At 51.9% G+C, this 14,801-nt stretch overlaps 1 protein-coding gene across 1 annotated transcript in view; it reads right to left on the bottom strand.

Annotated features, from left to right (window-relative positions):
- TCERG1L (transcription elongation regulator 1 like) overlaps positions 1-14,801 on the bottom strand; it is a 46,466-nt gene that overhangs the window by 12,632 nt on the left and 19,033 nt on the right. The window contains exons 5-7 of the mRNA XM_074545424.1: positions 4,096-4,221; positions 398-492; positions 110-198 (exon numbers count right to left, since the gene is read on the bottom strand). Coding sequence (XP_074401525.1) covers positions 110-198; positions 398-492; positions 4,096-4,221 — 310 coding nt within the window. The remainder of the gene's footprint in view (positions 1-109; positions 199-397; positions 493-4,095; positions 4,222-14,801) is intronic.

The raw sequence follows: 14,801 nt of genomic DNA on the forward strand, positions 1-14,801 counted from the left end.
TCAGGCCATGGGGATGGAGCAGCTCTGCCAGGAGCCCCCAGCCATGCTGCTGAAGCCCTGGCAGTGCTGTGCCCCGTGCCAGCCCAGAAGGGCCCTGGCAGCTCCTCACCACGGCGATCCTGGCACGGGGGCCGATGCCACGGGCTTGTTCCCGCTGGGAGCGCTGTCAGCCTCGCTCAGCAGCTTGAAGGAGTGATCCTGGGGACACACAGGGGTCAGCCAGCAAACAGAGCAGCTGCACAGAGCTGCTCTGGGGTACAGATCCCACCCTGTGGCCAGAACTGCAGGAGGGGCTTAATGGAGAGCCCTGGCTATCCCAGCCCAGCCCAGCCCTGACCCGGGTTTGTGCAGCTCAGGGCTCCCAGGGCTCTGGAAGGGGCTCAGGAAGGGGACACACCTTGTCACTGGCCCTGCCCGTGGGGACACTCTTCCTCTCCGTGTGCAGGATCAGCGTTGGGGGGCAGGCGGCTCTGCTCGGGTCCTTGCCACGCTCTGCAAGGAGAGGAGCAAATGTGGAACAAATAAACAGACTCACAACCAGCCCAAAGTGCTGAACAAACCCCAGAGTGCTGCCCATGGCTCTGAGCCTCCTCCTGCCACTCCTCCCCTTCATTCACAGCCCCTGTGCCCAGGTGCATCTCCTCTCCAGATGCCCCATTGCAGTGGGACACAGGGGCAGGGGGAATGGGATAATGGGATAATGGGATGGGATAATGGCATGGCATTCCAGCCCAAACCACTCTGGGTTCCGTGGGGCAGATTCCCCTTAAAATGCTACTCCATTTATTTCAAAATTCCTCCATGTACAGAACAGGCCCCCATTTGAGTCTGCTTCCCTTGGAATATCTCAGAATAATACAACATTAAACCCATGGCATTTTGCTCAGAAGATGGCTTTATGGGAGCAAAAAAGAAGATTTACAAACCAGAGCCATTCATTTCCACATTAAAGGAGGCAGGAGCAGGCAGCTGCTGATACACATCAAAAGGGGCTCAGAATTCATCTTCCCTCCCTGGGTATCTGGTAATTGGGAATCAAAGCCTTGCCAGGCACTCGGGTGCTCTGGACACAAGGAGGTGACACCCGGTGCCAGTGCCTGGCGGCTGGGAGGGGAAGGGCAGCCCTGGGCAAGGCCTGGCACAGAGGGTGGCACAGGGACACTGCCCGGGGAGCCCCAGGGGCACAAGCCATGGCCAGGGTGACATTGGTACTTTTACAGTCACCATTGACTTGGGAAGCAGCCATGGATTTCATCTCTGTGAAATACAGGGTGAATTTCATCCCACAGGCACATGGGCTCAAGAGACAGGAAACATTCCCTGCCTTTGGAAGCTCTGATACAAATCATGGGATGGTTTGGGCTGGGAGGGACACTAAAGCTCACCGCCTGTCCTTTCCCTCTCAAGAATTCTCCCTCTCCTTTTTCCTTCTGGGACATCTCCCTCTCCTTTCCCTCCTGGGAATCTCCCTCTCCTTTCCCTCCTGGGAATTCTCCCTGTCCTTTCCCTCCTGGGAATTCTCCCTGTCCTTTCCCTCCTGGGAATTCTCCCTGTCCTTTCCCTCCTGGGAATTCTCCCTCTCCTTTCCCTCCTGTGAATTCTCCCTCTCCTTTTCCTCCTGGAATTCTCCCTGTCTTTTCCCTCCTGTGAATTCTCCCTCTCCTTTCCCTCCTGGGAATTCTCCCTGTCCTTTCCCTCCTGAAATTCTCCCTGTTCTTTCTCTCCTGGGAATTCTCCCTCCCAGCCCATCCAAGGCCCCAGGACAGCCCTGGTTGCTGCAGCCCTGGTGAGCTCTGCAGAGGCATTTCCTTGGGCATTCCCATGTGGAACCTGCTGCCACAGCACGTAGAAAAGAAAATGGGAATAAAAAAAAAAAAAAAAGAAAAAGCAAACAACCAACAAAAATAAAACAACAAAGGGAAGCCCTGAAGGCCTGTGCACAGCAGGAGCCATTCAGTTTTACACCTGCAGTTGAATGCTGAGTGTTTGCCCGCAGTGCAAGTAAAGAGGAAAATAAAACAAAGAGGTTGTTCCTCCCTCCCCAGGCTGGGGATCCCTCCTGGAACAGGGCTGGCTGTGCCAGGGGGAGCCCCAGGGCCCCCAGCTTCCCAAGGGAACCCATCAGAGTCTCCCCATCCCTGAAACCTCCTGTGCCCACACTGGGAGGGACCAGCAGCAGGGTTCACTGTGTCACCAAATTGTCTAGTTATATACATCTTTTGAAAATATTGCCATTTTTGGAAGATACTAGGAATAACTATCATTTTCAGAAGAACATAGAAGATACTGGAAGAGCTATTTTAGTTTGCAATATGATTAAATATAATACTACTTGCAAATGAAGAAGGCGACCTTTTTAATGTAAAATCATAGGTGAAAAACTATCAACAACAGTACACTGTGGAGCTGTTTCAAGAGAAGATTTAAAGAATGTGTTCACAGGGCACACCTTCACTCCTTGCTCATTAATTACCCTCTCCCCAGCCCTAAGCACTCAGACTGAGCTGCAGCCTGACAGGGAAGCCAGCATGAGACATTTCCAGCTCCTTTTCACCCCAGAGTCAGCAGCACAGCGAGTTCTGCTCGCTGTGGAGGATGAGGGGGGATGGAGATAAAGGCTCCTGATGAAAGAGGCTCCTTCTCCCAGGCTCCACCAGCACAGGGACATGAATAATTCACAGCATGCAAGCAAAGGTGAAGCAGCAAAACTGCCTTGGGTACAGCACAGAGGATGCTGGGTGTGATCACAAACAACTCCTTAAAAGCAGAATTAGAGAGGCAGGGGAAGAGTGAAGATGGATTCAATGCCACGAGGAGCTGTGGACAAGGCATAGTCAAAATTTGTTTTGTAAGAGGCCAAACCTCCATTAATCTCAAAAAAGATTAACAGTTTGACTCTTAAGTGCTCCCAGTAACTGATTTATTAACTACACACATCCCACAGTGGGGTTTGTCCTCCCCCAGAATCTGCACAGGCCAGCTCTGTCTGTGCCCACAACCTCATGGCTCTGGTGTTTGAGATCAGCCCAAAACCTCCCCTGACTGATCCCCAGCTCCTCCTCTGCTGCTTCTACTCAATCCAAGGGTGGCATTTCAGCTCTTGTCCTATCAGCCAGGTCCTGCCCTGCTCCAGGCACTGGGATCCCACTGGTCCCACCCAATCCAGGTCCTTTCCCTGCTCCAGGGACACAGCTCCTGCCTGCCCACACTGGTTTCCTTTTAACTCAATTTCTTTGCTGCTCTGAGCGCTCCTGCTGTGCCCTCCAAGTGCTCCTTTCCCCTCTCAGAACAAATCTCCTTGAGCTGAGCTTTTCTCCTTCCTGCAGCAAACACTGCCCACCCTCCCTGTCATTATTCAGGGCATTTGGAGTGGGAGCAGGAGGAGAACTCAGACAAATTCAGTGTTGGTGTGGGGTTCAGGGAGAAATGAGAACCCAAGTTCAGTGTTGGTGTGGAGTTCAAGGACAAATGAGAACCCAGACAAATTGAGTATTGATGTGGAGCTCAAGGACAAATGAGAACCCAAGTTCAGTGTTGGTGTGGAGCTCAGGGACACACTCATTTCATAGCTGCACTCCCAGCCACATAGCCACCCTGCCCACGAGCTGCTCTTTGCCACTGCCCTGGAAATCACAGAACCACAGCCTGGGTTGGGTTGGGAGGCACCATAAAGCCCACCCAGGCCCTGTGCAATAAACCCCAAATCCCAGCAGGGCCCTGCACCCAGGCCCTGTGCAATAAACCCCAAATCCCAGCAGGGCCCTGCACCCAGGCCCTGTGCAATAAACCCCAAATCCCAGCAGGGCCCTGCACCCAGGCCCTCTGCAATGAACCCCAAATCCCAGCAGGGCCCTGCACCCAGGCCCTCTGCAATAAACCCCAAATTCCAGCAGGGCCCTGCCCCCAGGCCCTCTGCAATGAACCCCAAGTTCCCGACCTGGCTGCAGAGATCTCTGCTCTCTGTCCATCCCCACCATCCTACCCCCTGATGCTCCTACAGCCCAGCACAATCCCAGCGGATCTGGGGGTCCCAGCCCTGCAGGAGGGACACAGAGCATGGGCCCAGGCGCTCCCAGCCCTGGGGACAGCACCCACCTGCTCGTGCCTGCTCCAGCAGGTTGGTGGCCATGAGGGTGACGGTGGGCGCTGCCAGGGCCGTGACACGGGTGAGCTGAGCTGGCACCAGGGGCCCCATGGAACTGTCCAGCCTGGAGGCAGAACCTGCAAGCAGAGCACAAGGACACGGTGGAATTAGCCCTGGTAAACAATAATTCCCTTTAAAACCCTCAGGTTTTGTGCCCAGCCCTTGGCACTCAAGGCCATGGCAGCGCTGAGCTGCACTAGGGGATCTCAGGGAGCTTTTCCAGCCTCAGTGATTCAGGGAATTCATCTGCTGAGCACATCTCCTGCCCCCACTGCAGGGTTAAAACAAGGTTTGAGCTCAGCTCGATTCCTGGCCATGATGCCCACGGATCTTCAGCCAATGAACAGTGCCAGAAATTTCAAATTAATGAAAATGTGTCCCTCAAAGTAAGAATTTGCCAGGATAGATCGATGCCCTCCCAGCAGGTCACAGCAAGATCAGTGTTCTCATTTTAAATAACATCCTCTGGTTTCCACTGTTACTCATCACAACTTCTTGGTGTCCCACTCTATCCAGGGGAAATTATTTTGCCAATACTTTAAAAGTACAGCTTTATCCAGGGCTTCACAGTCTGCTGGGACAAGGCCCAGAGCAGAAACTGTGATTTGCTCATGTGCATTCATTATTCATGAGGAACCAGAACCAGGCCAGTTAAGCCAGGCTCTCAGTCCTGCAGAATAACTCCTGCCTGCTGCCACACCTGAGGTCCAACCTGGAGCATTCATTCCCCATGAACTGGGAGGTTTTTCAGGAGCTGAGCCACACAAGAGCCACCCAACCCCATTCCCTGGCAGGGCAAAGCCAGGTGGCCCAGCAGCAGTGCCCATGTCCCATTTCCCAGCCACCACTGCCAGGGTCGTTTGTTGTACATTCATGGCTGTACATCCCATCCCATCCCATCCCATCCCATCCCATCCCATCCCATCCCATCCCATCCCATCCCATCCCATCCCATCCCATCCCATCTTTAATGCAGACAGGGAATATCACAATTCCCAGCACAGCCCAAGCTGCAGGATTTCCTGCAAGGATATCAGACAGATCCCATCCCAACTTCTGCACACCCTGGAATAGGATGGATCACTTCTGAAACCTTCAGTCTGTTACAAAAGCCCATTCACACACTCTGAATGCTCTCACGGATCTGTGTCCCCACAATTCCAGGTGCCATAGCACAATATTCCAACACAGAGCACGGAATCCCAGACTGGTGTGGGCTGGAAGGGCCCCCAAATCCCGCCCAGTGCCACCCCTGCCATGGCAGGGACACCTCTCCCTGTCCCAGGCTGCTCCAAGCCCTGTCCTGTCACACACATCTTTTATAGAAAATCCTTTTCTTAGGAGTTTTCCTACTGAGAAGCCAAGAGACCTCAGGAACAAAATGCAAACAATGGTTATCTGCTGCTGTGGAATGCAACAGGTGCATCTGGGATTGGTCGCATGGGGTTGTTTCTAATTAATGGCCAATCACAGTCAGCTGGACTGGACTCTCTGTCCAGGACAAAAGCCTTTGTTATTCATTCTTTCTTTTCCTATTCTTAGCCAGCCTTCTGATGAAATCCTTTCTTCTATTCTTTTAGTATAGTTTTAATATAATATATATCATAAAATAATAAATCATCCTTGTGAAACATGGAGTCAGATCCTCATCTCTCCCCTCATCCTTGTGAACATCACCACACTGTCCTTGGGTTCCATGAGTTCTCTACACCCAAAACTGGAGTGATTTCCATAACTTGCATAATTATCCCTGCAATTGCACCCTGCACTGGAGACAAGCTCTGCTCATTCCCCACCTTGGCTCTGCCGCCTCTCAAACGTGACGTGCCATTATATAATTTCAGCTGCTTCTTTATGCTGATTTATTACCCCATCCAGGAACAATATCAGTGCATCTTCTGATGTGATGGAAGCAATTATCCCACGGCTTCCATCCGCACCAGAGTCAAGTACATATAAATATATATTTATATACACATATATATGCATTTCATACATGCAGATGGGGTTCAACTGCTTATTTTAATTATAACTGCTGCTCACCAAATAAGCTGGAATGATTTAAGGCAATCTTAACCTTTAAGGAATAAATATTTATGCTTTGGAGCTCTTTGTGCTTCTGAAGAGCAGTCTTTGCAATGGATGGCTTTGGAATACAAACACAGCCTGGATGGAGTTGAATGTCACGATGCAATATCAGCCTCTGCTCTGAACTGAACATAACCTGGGCTGGAATTACACCTGAGTGTGAACCCTTTGTGATTAAATTCAGGCCAATTCTACTCCAAAACAATCCTGAGGAGAGGGAGGGAGGAGGGAAATGCTGTTCCTGTGAAGGTCTGGGTGCTGGCAGGGCCAGGGCAGGCTGATGAGCCTGCAGTGCCTCTGGAGAACATCTGCACATTCCTGGGATCCTTTCAGGCACTTCCCAGCACGTTCCAACACAGCCACACAAGGCAGAGGGGAAGGAGGTGACAGGGACAAGGTGAGCAGGGACAGGAGGAGGTGACAGGGACAGCACAAGGTGATAGGGAGAAGGTGAGCAGGGAGAAGAGGAGGTGACAGGGACAAGGTGGCCAGGGACAGGTGCCTGCCCCATTCCCCAGCCCCTCCCTGGCCAGGCTGGCACTGAGCTGCAGCAGTAAGGTGTCTGAGATCAGTGCTGGGCACTGCTGTAGCCATGATATTTTATGGAAAATCCTTTCTTTAGGATGTTTCCTCCTGAGAAGCTGGGAGGCCTCAGGAACAAAATGCAAACAATGGTTATCTGCTGCTGTGGGATGCAACAGGTGCATCTGGGATTGGTCTCATGTGATTGTTTCTAATTAATGGCCAATCACAGCCAGCTGTCCAGACTCTCTCAGTCAGTCACAAACCTTTGTTATTCATTCTTTCTTTTTCTATTCTTAGCCAGCCTTCTGATGAAATCCTTCCTTCTATTCTTTTAGTATAGTTTTAATATAATATATATCATAAAATAATAAATCAACCTTCAGAAACATGGAGTCAGATCCTCATCTCTTCCCTCATCCTCAGACCCCTGTGAGCACCATCACACACTGCCCCCAGCCCCTCCTGGCCACGCTGGCACTGAGCTGCAGGCTGTAAGGTGTCTGAGATTGGTGCTGGGCACTGCCCCATTCCCCAGCCCCTCCTGGCACTGAGGTGTCTGAGATCAGGCTGGGCACTGCCCCAGCCCGTGGGATGTGAGCAGTGCCTGCAGTTGCCAGCTCTGTGTGGGCAGCTCCAGGAGGCAGCTGCAGGTGCCAGCATGCCCTGCCTGGTGCTAAGCTCAGCTCCTCAGAGCCAGCAGTGCCAGCATTTCCCACTGCCCTCACTCCTGCTGCCCCTCACAGCCCCCACGGGAGCTGGGCTTGAGAATAAACTACTCAAACTCTAATTGACTCTAATAGTTTATAAAAACATTGCTCTTGTAAGCCAAAGATTGAAGACTGAACCCCTTCTTAGAGTAACCCCACCATCTTATCTATCTCAGGAAGAAAGGATTCAACCCTGCTCTGCAACTCCCAAAGCTGGCATTTTTAACAAAATGAGAGGAAGAAGCAGGGCAGAGCTCAGAGCTGCTGCTCAGAACCCTGAGCCCTGTGTGATGAGGGTGAGCACCAGCACAGAGCCCTGCCCGAGGTGGGGCAGCCCCACACAGGAGCCCTGCAGTGGTGAGGGATGTTCAGGCGCAGGAGAGCAGAGGAGAGAGGGCTGCAGGGTGTGGTGGGGAGGGCAGTCAGGATAAATCCACATCTCATCCAGTTCTGGCACTGCTGGGACATCACCTGGGAGGAATTTGTCCATTCCCAGCCCCAAGGAGGGGGACAGCAGCACCAGCTGGACCAGGAAATCCCACAGTCACTATGGCTGGAAAGGACCTGCAAGACCATCAAGAACAGCCAGCAGCACCACCATGGTCACCATGAAACCATGTGCCCACTCAGAAATCCCTCCAGAGATGGGGCCTCCACCATTCCCTGTTCCAGGGCTTTACAACCCCTCCATGAATAAACCTGCCCAAATTTCTGCCCTGAACTGCCCTGCTGTGGCTGCCCTGCCCCGTGAGAGGAGCCCCAGTGCTCACCCTGGCATATCCCCAGGGGGAGGAGGAGTTTGGGACACCCTGGGACATCACCATCACCTCTCCTGATGGGAAGGAGCAGTGGAATCAGCAGCTGCAGCCCTGTGTGTGACAGGCAGGCCCAGCAATGCACCCAGTCACTTTGATTAGTGCTGCTGTCACCTCCTGGCCCCCAAAGTGCTGGAGATCAGGGCCCAGGGACTTGCTTCATTTAGAAGCACAGTCCATCCTGATGAGATAATTTGGGGCAGTCCTGCCTATCAGCAAAGGACAAGAGAATACTCTCTGCTTGAAAAAAAGAAAGAATTGAGCAGTAATAAAAAAAAAATCGACTTTTTCCCAAGCAGGCAGCATCCTTCAGCTCCATGCAGCCCCTCAGCCCTGCTCCCCCTTCCCCTCAAGGACACATCACACTCCTCCTCAAGGCAGCCCCTGCTGGGTAAACACGAGGCTGCCCAGGAGCCACCTCTGAGGAGTTTCCCTTCCTTCCTCTGCTCCTTTGCAAGGCCCAGACACGTTCATTAAAACATTCAGCACTCTCTGAATGTGATTATGCCCTTCCCTGTGCTCACACTGGGAACGTGTGGTGCTTCCTGAGCAGCAGCTGCCCTTGGCTGCCTGCACAGGCACGGGGCTGTGCTGGGGGGAGCATCCCAGCACAGCTGGCACAGCTGGCACAGCTGCTGCAGGGCTCAACAAGCTGCCCTGCCCCACTGCCACCCCCAGCTCAGCCCCAGGGGCAGCTGGAGCTCCTCCCCAATCAGAGCCAACCCTGGAAATCAGCATCGCTGGTTTGGGCAGGATGACCCAACTGCTCTGCTCTCCTTCATCCATCTGCCCTGTGCTTTGTGTTTGTTTGGGTTTTCCCAGTTTCAAATTGAGAAAAGGATACAGAAATGTCTGCTGAAGAGTTCCTTTCCTGCTGCACTGGGAAGTGACAAAAGGAATTCACTCCTGACCTGGGGGCAGCACAGGAGAATGACAAAAGCTGGAAGGTGCAGGGTGGCACAGCCACTGGCACAGCGTGGCACTGGCACAGGGGACTCGAGGCCACCACAGGGACTGGGAGAAGTGGGATTTTGGCACAGAAATGCTTTGGGTTTTTTAAGTTTAAAATTGATGGTGTAGGAGCCAAGTCCCCCCACTGGATTCCATCAGATGAATAAACTGCCCAGGGAGGAGGTCAGAAAATGAGTGAAGGGTCCTCTCTCTTTGGTGAAATGAGAAATAAAAGCATGAGGCACAGAAGTGCAGCTGGAGAGAGATTTATGCCCAGACAAATCAGTGTACAGCAGAACACAAATATGGAGAGACATCACTGCTCAGTTCCATGGGACACTTCCCACCCTGGCACTGCCCAGGGCCAGGCTGGCAGGGCTGGGGCAGCCTGGGACAGAGGGAGGTGTCCTTGCCATGGCAGGGGTGGGATTTAGGGACATTCCATTCCATTCCATTCCATTCCATTCCATTCCATTCCGTTCCATTCCGTTCCATTCCGTTCCATTCCGTTCCATTCCATGGTTCCCATGGAATGGATTCCATGGTGGGATTTAAGGCCATCCCAACCCATTCCATGGCTGGATCTTGAGCAGATCCCAACCCCTGCTGGTTCCCTGCCATGCACTGGGTGGGATTTAGGGCCATCCCAACCCATTCCATATCTGGATCCTGAGCAGATCCCAACCCCTGCTGGCCCCCAGCCCCTCCCCAGCAGAGCAGGAGCTGCACTTTTGTTCCTGCAGGGTCATTTGAAGATTTCATTTCAATATGCATTGCCATAACCACTTCAGAACTGGTGAATGCTGGAGTAAATTGCTTATTGGAGCGGGAAGGGAAGAAAGTCAGCAAGAATTCCTGAAAATCTGCAGAGTCAGGCCTAAGTGGCAATGAGCACCTTCTGCAGTGAGCTGTGCTGGGGAACATTTCCCTCTCCAATTTCTCCTCCTTTAACAACCTGCTTTTTAGCAATTTCCACCAAATGAGCAGCGAAACGAGGGAAGGCACAGAGGCTTCAAAAGCAAAGTGACATCAAAACAAATCAACCCCCCCAAAGGCTGGAGCGTCACATTCAGCCAGTTCTTACAGCCCTGTCCTGTACTACTGGTGTTGGAAATACCACCTGTAAAACCAGCCAGGGAAATGGGGGTGGGACAGGATGACCTCTGAAGGGCCCCTCAAAAACAAATTATTCCATGATGCCATGAGAGTGACAGCACCAGCAGAGCACACACCCCAAACCTGCTGGGCTCAGGGGCATGGAGTATCCCCCACAGCCCTGTGAAGTGTCCTGCTCCACCCTGTCCTGTCAGGGATAATCCCAGGACACCTCAGCTCTCATCACCCTCCAAAGCCTGCTGCAGCACTTGGGACACCGGGGGAGTCCCAGCTTAGAAACTCCTCAGAGGAATCATTTCAGACAGGGTCTATCATCCCCATTTCTTCTCTTGTGGGGGAAATGGGTGCTCAAGGCCCTGTGCCCATCCCAATAAAGTCCCTGCCCAGCTCTGACCTCCTCTGGTGCTGCCCTTGTGATCCCAGGCAGGAATTCTCCCTTTGTGCCAAATCCCAACAGTGGCTTTAACTGGAAAAAAAGAAGTTCAGACTGAAACAAGCAGTCTGTGAGCAGCAGAAGCTAAGAGAAAGCATTTCCCAACTTTTAATGAGATTTCTCATCACAGGAGCTGTAAGAGCAGGGCTCACCATGACAGAATTGAACCCGACACATTTAATAACAAAAAGAGCAGGATTATTAAACCCCATCCAAGCCTTGCTTAGCAAAGCAAATGATGCAAATCCTGGCAGGCTCAGCTCGTGTCCCTGGGTGACTGCAGAGATGAGCCCTGCTCCAGACCCTGCTGGGCTCAGCTCCTCAGCTTTGGGCTGCACACCCAGCTCCTGCTGGAGGCTCTCTGTGCCTGCTGCTGTGCTGGGAGAGGAACGGGCAGGGGGTGCTTGGGCAAGGCTCTGGGGCATGGGGCATTGCTGGGTGCCTGTGCCAGGCCAGGAGCTGGGCTGGGCCCTTCTAGGTCCCCTCCTGTCACAGACATCTTTTATGGAAAATCCTTTCCTAAGGAGTTTTTTCCTCCTGAGAAGCTGGGAGGCCTCAGGAACAAAATGTTAACAATGGTTATCTGCTGCTGTGGAATGCAACAGGTGCATCTGGGATTGGTCTCATGTGGTTGTTTCTAATTAATGACCAATCACAGTCAGCTGGCTCAGACAGAGAGCCTGAGCCACAAACCTTTGTTATCATTCTTTCTTTTTCTATTCTTAGCCAGCCTTCTGATGAAATCCTTTCTTCTATTCTTTTAGTATGGTTTTAATGCAATATATATCATAAAATAATAAATCAGCCTTCTGAAACATGGAGTCAGATCCTCGTCTCTTCCCTCATCCTAGGACCCCTGTCAACACCATCACACCCTCCAGCCCAGGATGTGCTTTGATCCCAGGGTGAAATTCACCTTTTCTCACTAATTTCTGACTGCCCTGATATGGAGCTGGTGTGAGACCTTCCTGCTCTGGGAGCCCAGGGAAAGCAGAGCCCCAGGGGTGGCTTCTCCTTGAGCTTGCTTTGTGCCAGGGGGGGCTGGAGAGCAAAAGGCACCAGAATTTATACTGAGAAGCACAAACCATTCCTTTAGGGACACTTCTGGCATTATGTGGAACTATGACAAGGTGCTCTGAGCTGCTCTGGCGAGGTGGGAATGGCACTCCTACAAAAGGATCCATCACTTCCCAGGACAAACCAGTTATCACCATTTATCTGTATCAGATCTGCTGCTCCTCTCGCATCAACCCCTCTCTAGTGAACATTCCCCTGAATTTCAAAATTCTGCACTGAGACTGAGCCATTGAGCTGGCTTTACTCATTAAAAAGAAATCTTGGCAGAACTGTGCCCAAAAACGAGACAAATCTCTTCTCTCTACCTGAGAGATCCCGTTCCCAAGTGACAATGGCAGTGACATTTTACACACTGTGGAACAAAACCACTGAAACCTTCCCTGTCTGAACTGGGCTGCAGAGAAAAGACAGAAAAAAAGAGGGAAAATGGTGAAACGTCTCCAGCAGGAGAATTCTCCTCAGCAGGACAGAGCCCACCAGGTGCCTGAGGTGCCACCAGGAGTGGGGAGAGCCTGGACACCCCTGGGTCTGCAGGCTGGCACAGGGTCAGACCACGGTCCTGCCTCCCTCCCTGGGTTATCTCCACACACAGGATTCTCCTGCTGCCTCAGAACTCTGATCCTCTCCTGGGCTTTGTTGTAAATCCTGTGGGATCATGCAATGTCCTGAGCTGGGACCCACAGGATCACCCAGAGCAGCCCTGGCCCTGCACAGACACCCCAAAACCCCACCTGGGCACACCTGGAGTGCTGCCCAAGCTCTCCTGGAGCTCTGGCAGCCTCGGGGCTGTGCCCATTCTCTGGGCAGTGCCAGCACCCTCTGGGGATGAGCCTGTCCCTAAAATCTAACCTAAACCTCCCCTGGTACAGCTCCAGCTGCTCCCTGGGTCCCATCGCTGTCCCAGGGAGCAGAGCAATGTAAATCATTATTAATATTGGTATGAAAGCCTCAACAATCTGAATTTTTCTGGCACCTCACTCAGGGGATCCCAACTCCCATTACCACAGGCACAGCTGTGCCATTCCCTTGCCATTCCCTCCCAGGACACACAGCCCACGTCCAGCAGGGACTGCAGAGTAGTTCCAGCCTGGTTCCAACAGTGTAGAACTGCACTGAGATTTTCCCAGGCTCAGTATTATACACCTTCTGCCCTCCTGCTGCATTACACAGCTCCATGGAGCCTCCAAAGTGGGGGGAAAAGGCTTGATTGGATTTTTGGGCAGTTTCTGAAGCAGCAGCTCCTGACCCAGGTGACCTCCGTGCCCTCCCAGCAGGGCAGATGGCAGCCAGCCCGGATCAAAGGCTCCTCCTGAATTATTCATGGAGCCATCAGTGAATGAGAAATCAGAGAATTGGAAAATAAGGCTGGAGGGGCCACAGGCAGAGCAGGGATCTGTGCTGAGCCTGGCTGGAGGGACTGGGGCTCTCCTGGGCTGTGACAGAGCTTTTCCAGAAAGGGGAGGCGGGACCCCCCTGCAGCCCAGGGAGCCTCTGGAGCAGGGCAAAAGGGGGTGATGAGGATGGTGATGGTGATGGTCACCCCACAGCCTTCATCTCCCACAGCCCTTCCCACTGCTCTGCCCAGTCCCATTTCCCAAACCTTTATGATTCTTTTCCAGCCTCACACAAACCCCAGCAGCAAATTTCCATCTCCTCTCTGGACAGGATGTAATTGTGAGAGAACACACTGAATTATGCAGCATCAGGCCCCCAGAACCTCCCCTTGCTCCTGTCACAGCACAGTAATTATTTCTGCCTGAACCAATCCTTTGTGTTTTCGAGTGAAATCTTCAAGCACTCATTTCTGGGAGGCTTTGAGTCAGAAATTAGATTTGGAAATTTGAACCCAGCCAGGCAGAAACCAGGAATGTGACCCTTGTGCTCCATTTTTTGGTGGTTTCTGAGTCAGGTTTCAAGTCCCAGGCTCTTGATACCAAACAGGGGCTGGCAGGAGGGATTTTCTGGGGGTGACAGAATGCCAGCCTGGTTTGTGCTGGGAGGACCTCAAAGCCCATCCCATGCCACCCCTGCCAAGGGCAGGGACCCTCCCACTATCCCCACATCCTTCTCCTTTTCCCCTTCCACCATCCCCACATCCTGCATGTGCCAACAGAGCTGCACATGCAATAAAATCCATGAAATTCCATTTAGCACCCTGGGGAAGCTCCTGTGGCACACTTAAAATTGGGAAATGTAATTAAGCTCCCTTATTTATATTCTGGCCAAGAAGGAAGATTCATTTTACCTCGTTACATTTCTTTACACTTTAGGGGGGCCTGACTGAGGAATGGGGGAGCCACCCAGGAAACATCCACAGCTCCAAAGCAAAGCTGGGAGCAAACACCAGGAAAATCCCTGAGGATTTGGTTCCTACCATCCAGGGGGCTGAGCAGGAATGGCCTTTGATTGGGGGAATAGTAATAATAATAAAAATATAATAAAAATAATAACAATAATTATAATAATAATAATTATCCTGAGTCTTAGCCTCACAGACCCCCCATGTCGTGCCATGGCACCCTGGAATTTCAATTCCCTCACAATAAACTCCCAGTCAGGAATTTCTATACTAATTTTAGTTTCCAAGAGGAAGTCCAACAGCAATGTGAATGATTCACAGGATGGTTTGTGGCACAGGGTTTGCTCAGCTCTCAACTGAGCCCACTGGGCTGAGTGTCTGCAGCATTCCAGGGTCCCCTCCTGTTCCAGGGAATGCTGAGATTATCCCCATGCCAAGAATTGCACCAGAAGGCAAAAGATCCTGCAGATGCAAATCCTAATAGTGGAGATGAATCCACTAGGATTGTGGAATTTCCTCCTCCATCAGATTTCATTTTGCATCGAGTTTACCCTACATCCAGCCCTGATTCAGGCTAGACATTGGGAATATATTAATTAAAATCCACTCTGTGGCTTCATTTTACAGCATCAAAAGCAGTCCCCAA

Source organism: Zonotrichia albicollis, chromosome 7, assembly GCF_047830755.1.
Source record: "Zonotrichia albicollis isolate bZonAlb1 chromosome 7, bZonAlb1.hap1, whole genome shotgun sequence".
Classification (NCBI taxonomy): Eukaryota; Metazoa; Chordata; class Aves; order Passeriformes; family Passerellidae; genus Zonotrichia; species Zonotrichia albicollis.